Here is a 15,993-nt window from a genome sequence, read left to right on the forward strand (position 1 = left end):
GTATAAAGTCTGGCCCTAAAGAATCTGGTCATACGTACAGCGTCTGGTAGAAGTAAGGCCTGCCTGAGTGTGTTTGGTAGGGTATGTGAGTGTCTCACACAAGATGGACAGCAATTTGAACATTTCACCTAAAATGGCATATGGTGTGCTTGAGTGCGATATTGTTATGTTATAGAATTACATGATTATGATTTTATAATAAAAGATTTTGTAATAAAAAGGGAGTGTTATTTGTGCCAGATCCTGTATATTGTTACAAAGTATCTATTCCCAAATATTTTTGCAGTTTGATAATACCTTGTTTTCTAGTATCTTCATTTGTTTATCTTTTTTTAAAACTTCACATTCAATGCTTCGAACCTAAAAAAGTAATATTTAACATCAGATTTAAAATGTTAACAGAATTATTATTTTCCACAGGTATCTTTTAGAAATGAATTATAAAGCTCAGTCTTTTCTTTCTACAAAAATATTAATAGTTATCCCCCCAATTTATTTCAGTATGATTTCTTTAAAAAACTGTCTTTATGTTAATGTTTACATATTAATGTTTATCATTCTTATCTTAGCCCAGTATCACTTGGCAGTATTTTACCAGCTTTCCCAATTTATCTTGAATTTTTAAAAACTGTCTTGCATATAAATATTTATAATCTTTTAACTATGCCTTTCATAGACATTTGTTAATCAAAACCACCTAAAAACCCAATGATATAAAAGGGGTAGGTATTATCCCCATTTTAGAGATGAGGAAATTCAGGTCAAATAAAGTATGTACGAAAAAAAAGTCTGAAGTAAGGTAGTGGATTGGAAAAAAAGAGTGTACTAAATTTCAAAGTGAGGCAAAAAATGAGAGAAATATTTGCAAACTGGATTCTTTCTGGGAAACTGTTTCAATAGGTAAACTGAAATCCAACCATGGAAAGATTAAATATGCTAACAACCTGTCTTACATTTTGTTTTTTTTCTTAATTAATCACTATTATTTTCTAATTAGTAAAATAAATTTACATTCTTTGTGGCAGATATTTTTATTTTAAATTAAACATCAAATTCATGTTTTTCCTTATCACAGACAAGACTAGTTTTTTAAGCAGCCTCTGATGTAAATTTTAAAGTAGTGAGTTACATAGCAAGTCTTGAGAAAATTCATTTTTTTCTGGTTGAATTTAATTGATAAATATGAAATTTTAAAAATTAGCTTTATGAGAGAAAAAAATATGGTGTAAGCTAAATAATGTTAGAAGGTCAATTCCACTCCTTGTCAGGTAGCTTTTCACAGTTTTTTTACTTTTTGGAGTTCCAATTTCTTAATTCACAAAGTAAGGAAAAAATGACTTCCAGTTAAATAACATATTTAAAGGAACTAGAACATTCCTTGTCCATTGTAAGCCCTTACAAATATTACAGCTCATCTCATCCTTGGATTATCTCAGTAGTCTTACGACTTTTAAAGTGTAAGGTCAAACTCTTAAGCATGGCTTAGGAAACCTAACTGTTCTACCCTCATCTCTGCCCACTTCCATCTCTCCTTACTCTCTCCACTATCACCACTATCTTAAACTCCATCTTTCAGCCATGATGAACATTTTATAGTTGCTTAAATATGATGGTTCTCTTATACTTTATAATGTACATGTGTGTATGTAACCTGGAATACTCCTCTTCCTGATACACTTGTTTCCCCCCACCCTCTGACTTCCACAAATTCCTATTAACCTGTTTCAAACTAAATGTCATTCTTTCCGGGAAGCTCGCCTGTCCTAACTCAAGTCTGGATCAAATGTTTCTTCTGTGGTCTCCAACGGCATTTATAAAGAGGACCTGTGTTTCGCTGTGGCCACCATCCTTGCCTGTAAAGACTCCTTTACTGTAAATCCAGTGACCCTGCTCAGTCCGTGCAGTCTGACAAGAGGCTGACTGGTCTCCAGAAGTGGACACAGCTCAGGTGCGGCCAGATGACTCTACCCCTAACCACAACTGGAGTCCTCTCCTCTCCAATTTGGAGTCCTCTCCAAAACTTTTTTCCAGAGCTTCTTTCTAACACTACTTTTTAGAGTCTTCCAGCTAATGCCAGTGCTTTTCACCTCTTCCTATTCTAGTCTTAAAAATTTAAAACGTCACTTCCCTAATTAAAAAAAAACTTAACTGGATCACCATTGTGTACCAAAACAAAACAAACAAGCCAAAAAGCCCAAGTCAGCACCCAGAACATTGTCTAGCACACAGTAAATAGTGAATAACATTTGTTGAATGAAAAACATTCATGGCCTTCACATCTCGTCTGATCTGTTTTTGCACAACTTGCTCCCACTATATATGTTATATACTACAACCATGTCACCTACTTTGCACTATTACATTTTCATGACATTCTTCCCTAAAAACCTTCTTCCTATCCCACCTTGTTAAATCATATCTACCAAAGCACAACACAAACTTATTACTCAATTTATCAGTATATTCTATATTATTAAAAAATGAGCCTTTTATTTACATTGATATAAAAATGTAAATCAATGTTAAATATTGAGCATTTATAAAAGCAATTTAGAATTATACCACTATTTCTCCTAGATACAAACCATACAAGCACAATAACCAAACTCTGCCTATATTTTAAAGGTCAACAGCCTACAACAGTCCCTTGAAGACTAGTTATTTATTCAACAGTATACTTCATTTTTTTAGACACATGATATTTATTGCCTTTATGATTTGAAATTTTGTGATATGATCTATTATTAAATATAACATACATTTTTGTCACTCTTGTCCAATTTACATTTAACTTCATCTTCTTTCTGCTTTAGTTCTTCTCTCACAGATTCCAGTTCATTCCTTAAAGAAAATGGAAGAGTGACATAGTAATAAAATTTATATTTTCATTTTATTCCCTTTCTGAATTTCTAAAATGGTTGACTATTACATTGTATTGGTTTATATTTTCATTTTGCTGGGTATTTTTCATGCATTAATACTAATTAGGCACAATTCGCCCCTATATTTAAATTAATGTATATATTTCTTTTGAAATTAACTATCTGGATATAGCCATTTTTCTATTTAAAAGCTCCTAGAAAGAAAGTAATACTTAAATATTTAAGTCAAGATTTCACTTTACTGTTCTCTAAATCACAAATCAGTCATCGCTCTGACATAATTTTATTCAAATCAATTTGGTACATAAACACAAATGATTTTAATGAAACACTACATGACTGAGATATCTACATACACATATATCCTTACATATGTAACAGAGTATCTCTGGAAACACACAAGAAGCAGTGACACCTCTGGGAAAGGAAACTAAATAACAGAGACAAAGGCGAGAAAGATAAGTTTTCTTCCCTCAAGTGTTTCTTTGTCCCTTTGAATTTTGTACCGTAAGTATGGACAGGGTCTGCCAGAAGTAACACCAGCTTGAGTGTGGTTGGTAAGGTAATAATGTGGGTGTGATAATTTATAGTTTTATAATTTGAACATTTTACCTAAAATGTCAAATGGTGTGCTTGAATGTGATATTGTTATGTTACAGAATGACATGCTTATGACTTTGTAATAAAAGATTTTGTACTGGGGGTGTGGAAATGGGAGGGAGGCGGAGAGGACTGGTGGGGGGTGGGCTGGGATGGGAGTAAAAGACAGAAAACTGTATTTGAACAACAATTAAAATTTTAAAAAATAATATATTCATAAGAACAAAAATTTAAAGATAAAAAAATAATAAATAAAAAAGATTTTGTAATAAAGAGGGGGTGTTATTTGTGCCAGATCCTGTATTATCCTTTTTAAAAATTTAAAGTGGGGCGGGAAAAGAGAAAGTAGGTAAAAGACATCAAATATATAATAATGGAAGGAAAGATCTTGGGTCATTAGCACACAATATATCAAAGAGCATAATATAATGTTATACACTTGACATTTATTTAATGTTGTTAACCAATGTTACCCCAATAAATTTAATTTTATTTTTTTTAATTAAAAATCTGTCTGTTGCACTTAAAAACAATGGAGCTTTCTCTAAAGGATACTTGAAGCTATTTCTAATTGTACTCTCTTATGACCACTATCTTTCCAGGTCTAACCTATCTGCATGGATAGTTTCCAATCATGTAGAATAACTGGCTTATGAAAACTAAATCCAAAATATTTAATCTTTGAGTATTAAATCTTTAATTGGTATATTCTTACTTTTCCTAAATATATTTATATTTAGAGTTCTGTATGTCCACGAATAGCTAGATGTACTAAAAGATATTATCCAAATAATTTGAATTATCTTAAATAAAAACAGCCTTTCCCTACAATATGCCTTTACTATTTTTCCTTAAAATATATAGGGGCTTAATCACAGAGATTTAATCTATAAATAACAGCCACTTCTGAATAAGAAAATTAAGAAAAAGGACAACAGCCATCATTGGAAGTATGATAAAATATAACTTTCCAAATCTGGAAAATAGGAAGTTCTATGCCAGACACTGTGTTCAGCATTCTATTCACATTAACTCAGACAGTCTCAAACAAACCTATGAGGGAGGTATATTAGGTCAAAAGGAGATTCAGATAATTTTAAGTAGCAATAAGTTTTACTGACCACATTCTTTAACCTAACATAAAAAAGTCAAAACTTAATATTTCAGAAATAAGTAAAAACAAGACCCCCATACATTTGGAAATTATCTAAATTACTAGATTACAAGAAAACTTAAAACACAAAAACAGATTTATAAAATAATAAAAATGAAAACACTGTATATAAAAAACCAGGTCACAGATCCATAGCTGTGTTAAGAAGTAAACTGATCTCTTGAAATAGTTTTATAATTTGAAAAAAGAAAAAGATAAACTAAATATCAATACATTAATTTTAAAAAGAATTAAAAAGATCAAAATTTTATTTCAGGCAGGCAGAAGATTTCTAAGTGTAAAAAGCTATAAGAAAAATTACAAAGGACAAGACAATTAGATTTAATTTAAAAAATCACAACAACTTCTGTATGAAAAAAATACCCAAAGTAAAAGAAAAACAACAGTTTGTGGAAAATCTTTGCTATAAATAAAACAAGATAAAGGATTACTGTATTTTAAAGCTTAACTAAATCAATAAAACAACCAAGACTTCAAAATATTAGTGGGCAACAGGTATAAGAATTTAGAAATTCTGGCAAGCAAATGTGAAAAATTCTAATGCTTATCCCCAAAAATGAAAAGGACAAATGACAAGAACAAAGAGTTGTTTTTATCTGTTATATTACCAAATAAATTCATGAAAATACCCAAAGCCAATTAAAACGTTTTGAAACAGTAATTTCATACAATATCGGTTGTATTGCATGCTTAGAACAAACAATAACCTATTATGAAAGATGCCTCTGACACAATGAATCCTACTATGACATTTAGAACAAGGAAGAGATTTGTATGTGCTAAGATGTTTACTATAGCATTATTTTACAATAGTAGACAACTGTACAATCTAAATATCCAAAAATATAAAGGATTAAAATTTGAAAAGTCATATCCACTTGATAGACTGGTATACAGGCATTAAAACAGATGACTGTGAAAACATTAGAAACATGAATAATGTTTAAAATAATATCAAATATTTTTTATTTCTAAATTTCCTGACACGTGATTAGTGTACCTTCTTAACAAATAATATTAGAAAGCTTATGATTCTTCAAAATTAATTTCTATGTCAAATCTCACTATTTCAACACTGAGTATAAAACAGACATCATTAGAACTTCATTTTTAAGGAGGATTCCAAAGCAGTAATTCAAGTCTAATTTTTACTTTACGTTATATGCACCATAAGTTTAATATGAATTAACTATAACAAGTTAACAGAAAAGAATACTAAATTTTTTGTCAGACAAAAGAGGCCCAACTCATTAGCCTTGCCTTAATTGTCTTTCTGTTTCTTCCAGATTTTCCATTTGTTTCAATATCCTTTCTTCTTGCTTTTTGCTAACCTAAAGAAATAATATTGTTTACATTAATTATCTTGTTTCAACAAAAACAAAATTGAAACTAATATTTAAGAGCTCTATGTGTCAGCATAAAACTCAGTTATACATAAAACAAGAAAAAGAGCTAACTTCCCTAGCCCCACACCGCTTTCCCAGCCTTTGATTACTCCTCTAACAACCTCTAGCCAGCAGTTAATGAAACAAGTCTTATTTGCTGATTCCCAGTGACACTTTGAGACACATCCTTTGTTTATATTGTTGTGGCTTCAAGGAATGGGTTTCCACTCTTTGTTGCCTCCTGAACTCATGATTAGTCATGTTTCAGGCTAAAATCAATTCTGTTCTCTCTCTGAAGCCTTCTCTTCCACCAAATCAAAAGTGGTCCTGTGACCTCAGGTAACACTTTGTCCCCTAAAGAACACATATACTGTTTGTTTAAGTTCTGTGGGCATTTTTTCTATTGAATTGTAAGCTCCTGAAGAGGAAGAATATTTTATTCTTCACTGTATCTTCCACACTGTCTTATATAATTTACTTATTATTAAATACTTGTTGAATAAATATAGAAATCTTGATGCTTAAAATTAGATTAACTTTACCATTGGGTAGCCTCTATATTCTGTTGCTCATTATCACCATTTAAGATCAATATGTATTTTTTCTTCTACAACAAAGTATCAGCTCTAAGACAATCAGACTCCTTTACAGGTCATCTATTCTAACTCCCTAAATTTAAAGGTAAGAAAACTAAGTCACTGGTACTTTTGTTTTTCAACTCACATTAATATCATCTTGCTGCTTACTAAGTTCTAGGGCCATTTCACTTCTTTCTTGTGTTAGTTCTTTGTTCTCCAATGAAAGCCTGTTGCAGCTTGCAGTTAGTTCAGTATTCTTAAGCCTATTTAAAAAAAAAGTCATACCAAAATATTTACATATAAAATGAAATGATGTGATATTTAGTTCAAAATAATGTTAGAGAAAAGGAGGGAAGAGCTTAGGGTATAAATTCAGTAAGCTTGGCCATTAGTTAATACTTTCTGAAGCTGAGTGATTGGTACATGCTATTTATTTCATTATTCCCTAAATTTTGTACATGTCTGAAATTTTTCTATAAGTTTTTCAATATGAAATATATTTCCTTGCATACTCCCTACACCATAACCTCCCCATACTTTTCCACAAATTTTAAAGGGCATATTATTTTATGTGCTTTTTTTTCTAATAGACTGTCTTAGAAACTGTTCAAACTCCTGATGATTTAAGTACAATAGTACATGAGGCATAAACTATTTTTAATTAAAATAAAAACTAGGTTTAACCTTTGTGCAAACACTTTTAACTGCTCTTACAAGGTCTCAAATGCTCTAGACTGGAAGAGAGATTACTGCTGTCATCGGTTGCAGCAACAATCAATTTTAAATGAAGAACACAGACTGTGGCTCTATAAGCACCTACTGTCTCCTACTATTTTACTGATAGTGGAAACTCATGAAAAAGTAGATAAAAGTTTTCATTAAAAAACGGAAGGCTGAAAAAGCAAGTACACGAAGGATAACAAATTTATACTAAAGTATAATTAACCTCTCAGTCTATTTATTAAAAGGGGGTGGGTTAACAGATGAATTTTACCCAGAACCCATAAAAAAACACTGCTGAAAAGGTGTCACGGGCAGGGCATGGGAGACGGAAAGGAAGAAACAAGACCCTGAGTCAACTGCGTCCTTCTCATTTTTATCCAGAGCTGAGAAGCAACCAAAAAGAAAAAAATCATGCTCACCACTAGATTAGCTATTTGAGTTTACTTCCCTATAAATAATAACAAAATAATTATTTCCTCCCACTTTCTCTGAAAATTAAACTTACTAAATAGGTGACTCACTCAAATAATGTATTTGGACAATATAAGGAATGAATTTGTATTTTGTCATTTCATCAGTACAAACCTATGAAATAATTTAGCCTAACAACCAAAATGAGTTAAAACTATAAATGATTGTTTTAATGAGGAACCAAGTATCTCCAAGAAAAGTAATATATTGATCTTAAGCAGTTCTTAACTTCATGATCTACTCTTTTTATGTGAATGGTATATACTTGCCTTAGCAATAAAATTCATAAATTATTTTGACCTTTAGAAAGAAAATACAACTTTAAGCCAATTCAAATAAATATGAATATAACTTATTAATTTATTATTAAATACCAGAAAACTTAGCAATTGAATACTTAAGCTATTTTATAGAGAGACAGAAAGCATACTTCTCATGTTCAAGCTCCATCTTCAGTTCTTTAACCTGTTGTGAATACTGCTGTTCCCTGGTCGCAATGGTAGTCAACTGTATTTCCAAATCATGTACTTTTTCCTGGAAAATAAACATGTATATCCTCGATTGTTTTTATAATTTTCTCATTTGAAAAGCTTGCTCCCTCTACACAAGTTAAGTCATATATTTGGTAAAAATTTGGTAAGAATATGTCAAATTTTTTAAATTTAAGTAGATTCAGTGCCATAAGCATTATAATTTTAAAACTGAGCAATGACAAATGCAATATAAGTAAATGCCATCTTGATATTCTGAAGCTCAACCAATAAAATTATACTTACCTATTATAAAATATTCTTTATCATTTTTACTCTACCAAGTAATTAATTTCAATTAAAATGTTATATTATTGAGAAGAGATACTGGGTCCTGCAGAAGTAAGGCCTGCTTGAGTGTGGTTGGTAGGGTGATAATATGGGTGTAATAACTTATAGTTTTAATTTTAATATTTCACCTAAAATGTCACACAGCTTAAATGAGATATTGTTATGTTACAGAATGACATGCTTATGATTTTGTAATAAAAGGTTTTGTAATAAAAAAGGGGCATTATTTGTGCCAGACTCTGTATATTAGCTAATAAAATCAGTATCTTAAAAACTAACTGTTTATACTATTATAAATGCTTATAATACTGTTATGCTGTAAAAATATAATTTTTCCAATAAAAGAAATTCTAAAATTATCATGAGGAATATAAGAAATGATTGTAAACTAAGACTGTAATTAAGGCTAACTTTATACTTTAAAAAGAAATGTTGTGAAAAAAATCTTTCACAAAGCTAATAGCTACACCTTAATCTATTTTGTAAATCCGTACTCTACTAACAAAATACGTGAAATAAAAATGTATCCTTTTAAAACAAACCTCTCTGGTTTGGAGAAGACCAGTTAGCTCTCGTTCTGTTCCTTTTAATTCTTCAGTAATCTTCTCCAATTGCTTTTTTTCATCTAAAAGCTTTTGGTGTTCTGCCTATTTAAAAAATTAATAAATCATGACAATGAAAGCACACATACATTCAAAATAATCACACTGCCTAATAAAGTTGTGGAGAAAACTATGAGTTTATCTTTGGCAAAAATTTTTTAAAAGAGAAATAAGTCCTTATTAAGTAAATTCCAAAATTAAATATGATGAAAGAATTTAATGGACAGAGCCCTAAAATGTTTTTAAATTTTTTATTGTGGTTCAGTTTCCTCATTTTTCCCCCATTGCTCTGCCCTGCCCTGCCCATATCCCCTTGCACACTCAGTCCTCCCCTACCATGTTGCCCTTGTCCATGGGTCCTTTATACATGCTCCTTGACCACCTTTCCCTTTCCTTCTTTGTTGTCTCTCTCCCCACCCCCTCTGATCACTGTCAGTTTGTTCTTTATTTCCATGTCCCTGGTTCTGTTTTTCTCACTTGTTTGTTCTGTAGATTAGATTCCACTTGCAGGTGAGGTCATACGGTATTTGTCTTTCACCACCTGGCTTATTTCACTTAGCATAATGCTCTTCAGTTCCATCCACACTGTTGCAAAGTGGAGGAGCTCCTTCTGTCTTTCTGCTGCATAGTATTCCAGTGTGTAAATGAACCATGGTTTTTTGATCCACTCATTTGCTGATGGGCATTTCTGTTTCCAGCACTTGTCCATAGTAAATAACACTGCTATGAACATTGGGGTGCATGGGTTCTTTTGGATTGGTGTTTCAGGATTCTTAGGGTATAATCCCAGCAGTGGAATCGCTGGATCAAAAGGCAGTTCCATTTTTAGTTTCTTGAGGAAGCTCCATACTGTTTCCCACAGTGGCTGCACCAGTCTGCATTCCCACCAACAGTGCACTAGGGTTCCCTTTTCTCCACATCCTCACCCAGGACTTGTTGCTGGTTGATTTGTTTATGATGGCCACTCTGACAGGTGTGAAGTAGTATGTCACTGTAGTTTTAATTTGCATCTCTCTGATGGCTAGTGATGTTGAGCATCTTTTCATATGTCTCTGGGCCCTCGGGACATCCTCCTTGGAGAACTGTCTGTTCAAGTCCTTTGTCCATTTTTTAATCGGATTGTTTGTCTTCCTAACAAAGTGTGGAGTTGTGTGAGTTCTTTACATATTTTGGAGATTAAACCCTTGTCTGAGGTATCATCAGCAAATATATTTTCCCATACAAGTTGGTTACCTTTTCATATTGCTGATGTTTTCTTCAGCTGCGAGAAGCTTTTTAATTTGATGTAATCCCATTTGTTTATTCTTTCCTTTATGTCCCTTACTCAAGGGGACTTATCAGTGAAAATATTGCTCTGTGGAATATTTAAAATTTTCCTGTCTATGTTCTCCTCTAGGACTTTTATAGTGTCATGACTTAAATATTTAAGTCTTTTATCCATCTTGAGCTTATTTTTGTGTATTGTGTAAGTTGGTGGTCAAGTTTCTTTTTTTTTTGCATGATAGCCATCCAGATCTCCCAACACCATTTGACTTGCTCTTTCTGGGAATTTTATTCTACCTTGTCCTTAAGGTCACTGATTTGATGCTCTGCTTCATCTACCCTGCTTTTAATTCCTTCTACTATGCTCTTCAATTAAGAAATCATATTCTTCATTTCCTCCTGGTTCTTATTGATGGTTCTATGTCCTTTTTTCATGCTGATGTAGTTTGCAGTAACTTCCTTGTAGCTTCCCCATAATTCTTTGAATTCTCACTGAACTCATTGAGCTTCTTTATAACCATTGTTTTGAACTCAATGTCTGATAGTTTACTTGCCTCTATTTCATTTAGCACTCTCTCTGGGAATTTCTCCTTTCCTTTTGATGGGGGGGTTGTTTCTGTGTGCCCTGATCAGGAATTGAACCTGCAACCTTCACATATCAGAATGACGCTCTAATCAACAGAGCTACCTGGCCCAGGCAGCAGTTTCTTTTTGTAGGCCCTTGACCTAAGAATGGTTTTTATAGTTTTACCAGGTGGTTAAATTAAAAGAAGAGAGGAGGAGGAAGACAAGGAGAGAGGTAGGTACAGGGACATGAAGGGGGAGAAGGAGTAGGAAAGAATTAACATTTTATATATATCCCATGAGCCTAAAATATTTCCTACCTAGTTTTTTACAAAAAAGGTTGCCAACTCATGCTCTATACATTGAAATCAATTAAAATATAATGAAGCCTTATCTGAACAAATTTATTATTTATAATTCTACCTGAATATTAAACAGGTATGAATATATATCATACACATACCTCTCAAAATTGCAGCTTTGTGGCTCAAAGGTATCCAAGACATACCAAATTTAAAATCAGCTACATAACATGCATATTTGATCTTATTTAAGTGTCTACCTATCAACACATGTTCAAATAGTATAAAGACACCAAAACAATTGTCAAGATGTATACATATTAGTATAGATAAGAATGTGGCTCTATTAAAAACCACAGGTAATATTCTTTATATTTTAGCTGAAAATATTAGCATAAAACATCTATTAGAAGAGTCTAAGTCATTGAATTTGAAAAGTAATTGTTGTATATTAATAGAAATGAAATACTTACCAAGATTTTTTTCAATTCTTCAAGTTCTACTTCTTTGTTATATTTAAGTTTAGTCATCTCTTCTAAAATAAGCAAAAGAATATAAGTATATTAAAAGCTGGATTAAAAGACAAGGAAAGGAGAGGCAAGAAATCAGAATAATACCATTTGGCCCTGAGTGACATGGCTCAAGGGGTTGGGTGTTGTCCCACAAACCAAAAGGTCACCAGTCTGATTACCAGTCGGGGCACATAACATGGGTTGCAGGTTCCATACCTGGCTGGGGTCATACGAGAGGCAACTAATCAAACTTTCTCTCACACACTGATGTTTTTCTCCCTCTTTTTCTCCCTCCCTTCCCCTCTCTCTAAAAATAAATATAAATAAAATCTTTAAAAAAAGAGAAACAAGAATAATACCATTTGAAAGGGGAAAACTAAAAGAGATGGATTAATGCAACTACAGTACCCTAAAGCAGCAATTTTCAACTGATGTGTCACACTAATTTTTAAAACATGCAAGACCTATTTCGTCAAGGGCACTGACCTGTTTCCCCTTAGACTGTCAAATTTAAAAAATGACAATAGCCAACATAATAACCATCCGGTGTAAATGAAAAAAAATTATATTTTTTGTCAGATTGGCAGAAAACATATTTTTTGGTGTGCCACAGATTTTTAGTAATTTGTTTGTGTGCCATGAAGTGAAAAAGGTTGAAAATCACTGCCCTAAAGCATAGAGGTAGTCCAAACGGAACTATATAGAAATAATAGATTAGAAACAAACAAAAAAAAGAAAGAGTGGACAAATATTAATATTTCTCCAAATGAACCCAAAGTTCATTAACAAAGTAAGTAATCAATCTGTATTTGGAATGTAATCATTCGGCACGTGTGCTTTTACCCACAACTCGTCATTCCTTTCTAAACATCTGGCCTCTTCATCTTCACTCCAAACTTAAAAGAAGCGATCCACTCACCGCCAGTTAACTCTAACAACTGTACTCTGGTCTCAATGCTCCCATCCCCTGTGATGCTTTAGTTGCTCTATCGTCAATACACATTGACTCTCTGTACAGTAATCTTTCATTTCCCTCATCATGACTGAACATCTCTTTGAATATAAAACAAAAGTATTTGATTGACCTTTCTGCCTTTTTACACTACAGTCAAATCTCGATTTTGTTTGGCAAATTCCTATTTGTTATCTACAAACTTCTTTCTTACCCCCATGCATAACTAATACCTATCTCCATTAAATTAATAAAATTATGAACTCAAAGATCACTAATAACCATTTGTGATACGGGCATTTAATACTATTAACCACTCTAATTTTCTCCCTTTGATTTTCCAGACCTTGCATTATTCAGATTTCTTGTTTCCTAATTCCTGTTCCTGTTTGCTGACCCCCTTCCTTCTTGTCACCTTAAATAATAATGTTTAACAATGCTTTTCTTTCTATACTTCCACAAATTCAACACAAGGCTAATGAATTATAAAATCTTTGCGGCCCATACCTCCTGCTTTTTTCTCCTTCCTTACATTTTTTAACTGCCCACAAAGTCCCAAATGATGTCTAGTTGTGACCTAAATTTTGTTATATCTACAACACTCTCCTTCTTCATTATTAACAGTTATTAATTATTGGAGATATAACTGTATGTTATTAAAAACAAACAAAATGCTTGTAATAATTGCCTACAGTATTTATAAAGAAAAATCTACACAATATGAGATCCCAGTGTAGAGTCTAAAAGAAAAACTTGGCAAATGCAAAGCTTATTTAAACCACAAAGTTTCATTTTAGTTTAAAGTTAAATTTTTATATATTTATCCTGTTTTTATGGTTTTCATCTTTATTTAATTTTTATTGAGTTTATTGGGGTTACATTGATTAATAAAATTAAATAGGTTTCAGGTATACAACTCTATAATACATCATCTGTATATTATAGTGTGTATTTACCAGTCAAAAAAATTGATTTTTTAAAACTCAACGATTGGTTAAATATAGTGGACTGAGCATGTCTCTACACTCTTTCTTACCCCCAATCACATAACTTTTTTTAAAGACCAAAAAAAAGATACATGTGAACATTTAAAAAAAAACAGACATATTACCACTAACAACCCCAAAAGTTAAGGATTCCTTGTAGGGGTAAAAATCACAGTAATTCAATGAAGACTATGTGAAACGAGGCCAGGTGACCACATCTCCACCACACAATCCACCTCAGGTTAAATCAAGGATTCTGGGAACTGGAGCCAAAGGCACGTGGCAATGTCCCACACAGCTCATGATCTCTAGGCAAGATAACACCTCCTATGCCCAAAAGACAAGCTACCAAGCCCAGCCTTCTTTACGGCACCTCCCATCCCTCCCCTATAATTAGATAAGGCAGATTTTAACACACATGTGGGTGAAGATGGGTTCTTAAATACATAGATGAGCAAACAACTAAGAATCAATAATTAGTGAGGAAAAGCAAAACCATGAAGAGAGAACCAAGTTCTATGAAGAAAATAACTAAAATAAAACCCAAGAAGAATAAATCAAACAGAAGCAGATATTTTGCTAAATATGGTAACATATTAGTAATGGTCCAACAGCATATTATATTCATGAAATGAATTACCTAGAGCTCTTGGAAATTTAAAATTTGACAACTAAGATTTCAGAAATAGCAAAATAAACATAGCTAAATAGTGAATTAGCAGGGGGAAGTCAAAAATCTTTTTCCCCCAATTCTCCAGAAAAGAACTAAAAGGTAGAAAGTATAAGAAAAAAATTTAAAACATAAAGGATAGATCCAAAACGCCCAAAATCCATCTATCAGGACTTACAGAGAGAGAACAATGACACTAGAAGAAGTAAAACAAAAGTTCAGAGCTGAAAACAGACAAACATTCTTAGATTAATGGGCTCATCAAATGCTCAAAGAAGTGTGCTACAATTCCTCCCATACTTGTACCGCTCAAAAAGCCTCCAATCCAATTTCTCCAACTTTACTCTTTCTTCATTACCAGCACTCCTCACCCACTACCAAATTTTTCTGCCATAATGAACTTACAATGACTTAAAAACAGCACTGGCTGGGTTGCTCAGTTGGCTGGAGCATCATCCCACATACCAAAAGTCTGTGGGTTCTACCCCTGGTCAAGGGACGTACCGAGGCTGTGGGTTCAATCACCAGTCAGGGCATATATGAGAGGCAACCAATCGATGTTTCTCTTCCACATTGATGTTTCTCTATTTCTCTCACTCTCTTCTCAACCCCCAACTTTCCTCTCTATCTAAAATCAGTAAAAATGTATCCTCAAGGGAGGATTACAAAAAAATCCCTAACCCCTATCATGTCATTTCTCTAACTTAAAATCTCTACTTAAAATCTTAAAATGGCTTTCCTTTACTGTTAGAATAAAATCAAAATTCCTGATTTGGTCCTTATCACCGCAAACTCATTTCATTCCTCTTTTCATACCAGTTGTTATACTCAGTCACAAAGGCTTTCATTCAGTCACTTAAACTAAACAAGCTCCTCCATACCTCAGAACACTTCTATGTGTTTTTCCTTCTAACTGAGGCACTTTCTCCAAGTCACATGGGTTACCAAACTAAATCTCACTTATTTTTTAGGTCTCAGCTAAATGCTATCCCTGATTGCCAAATCTAAATTAGGCCCTATTATTGTATTTTCTTCCATTGCATCATTTTCATTTTCTTCACAGCACCTATCTCAATTTGTAATTAAATATTTGTTTGTGATTGTTTTCTGTCTCCCCAAGTAGATCCCATTAGCACAAAGGTCATGTCTATTATGTTCCTAATTATGTAACCAAAGCTAACTGAAGAATAAGATCTAATAAATTCAACAGTTACATTATCTAATATCAATATGAGGAGGGACCCAAAAAAACTGGAATTACCTTCTGGAGGGCAGGCCCCTTGTAGTACAGGCTCCCCGCCCGCCACTAGATGAGTGTTATGGGAACCCATCCGCATCAGTATACAAGCTGGCATTGTTGTAAGAAGCTGGGTTCGGCTTCAGTGAATTCTTTTTGAAAACTCTTTCAATGTGCTCATTTCATGATGGGTGATTTACAAGTGTATCTGCCCATACCACACTGCATGTTCAGCAGTTTTTTTAAGTATATTTTATTGATCATAAATATT

At 32.8% G+C, this 15,993-nt stretch overlaps 1 protein-coding gene across 2 annotated transcripts in view; it reads right to left on the bottom strand.

The window, feature by feature from the left end:
* The window catches only part of SYCP1 (synaptonemal complex protein 1), an 81,909-nt gene that overhangs the window by 31,191 nt on the left and 34,725 nt on the right, over positions 1-15,993 (bottom strand). For both annotated transcript variants that reach the window (XM_045816908.1, XM_045816907.1), the window contains exons 15-20: positions 11,839-11,900; positions 9,177-9,281; positions 8,244-8,347; positions 6,765-6,882; positions 5,917-5,987; positions 2,760-2,841 (exon numbers count right to left, since the gene is read on the bottom strand). In XM_045816908.1, the coding sequence (XP_045672864.1) occupies positions 2,760-2,841; positions 5,917-5,987; positions 6,765-6,882; positions 8,244-8,347; positions 9,177-9,281; positions 11,839-11,900 (542 nt within the window). The remainder of the gene's footprint in view (positions 1-2,759; positions 2,842-5,916; positions 5,988-6,764; positions 6,883-8,243; positions 8,348-9,176; positions 9,282-11,838; positions 11,901-15,993) is intronic.

Source organism: Phyllostomus hastatus, unplaced genomic scaffold (assembly GCF_019186645.2).
Source record: "Phyllostomus hastatus isolate PE091 unplaced genomic scaffold, TTU_PhHast_1.1 phas_scaffold_216, whole genome shotgun sequence".
Taxonomy (NCBI): Eukaryota; Metazoa; Chordata; class Mammalia; order Chiroptera; family Phyllostomidae; genus Phyllostomus; species Phyllostomus hastatus.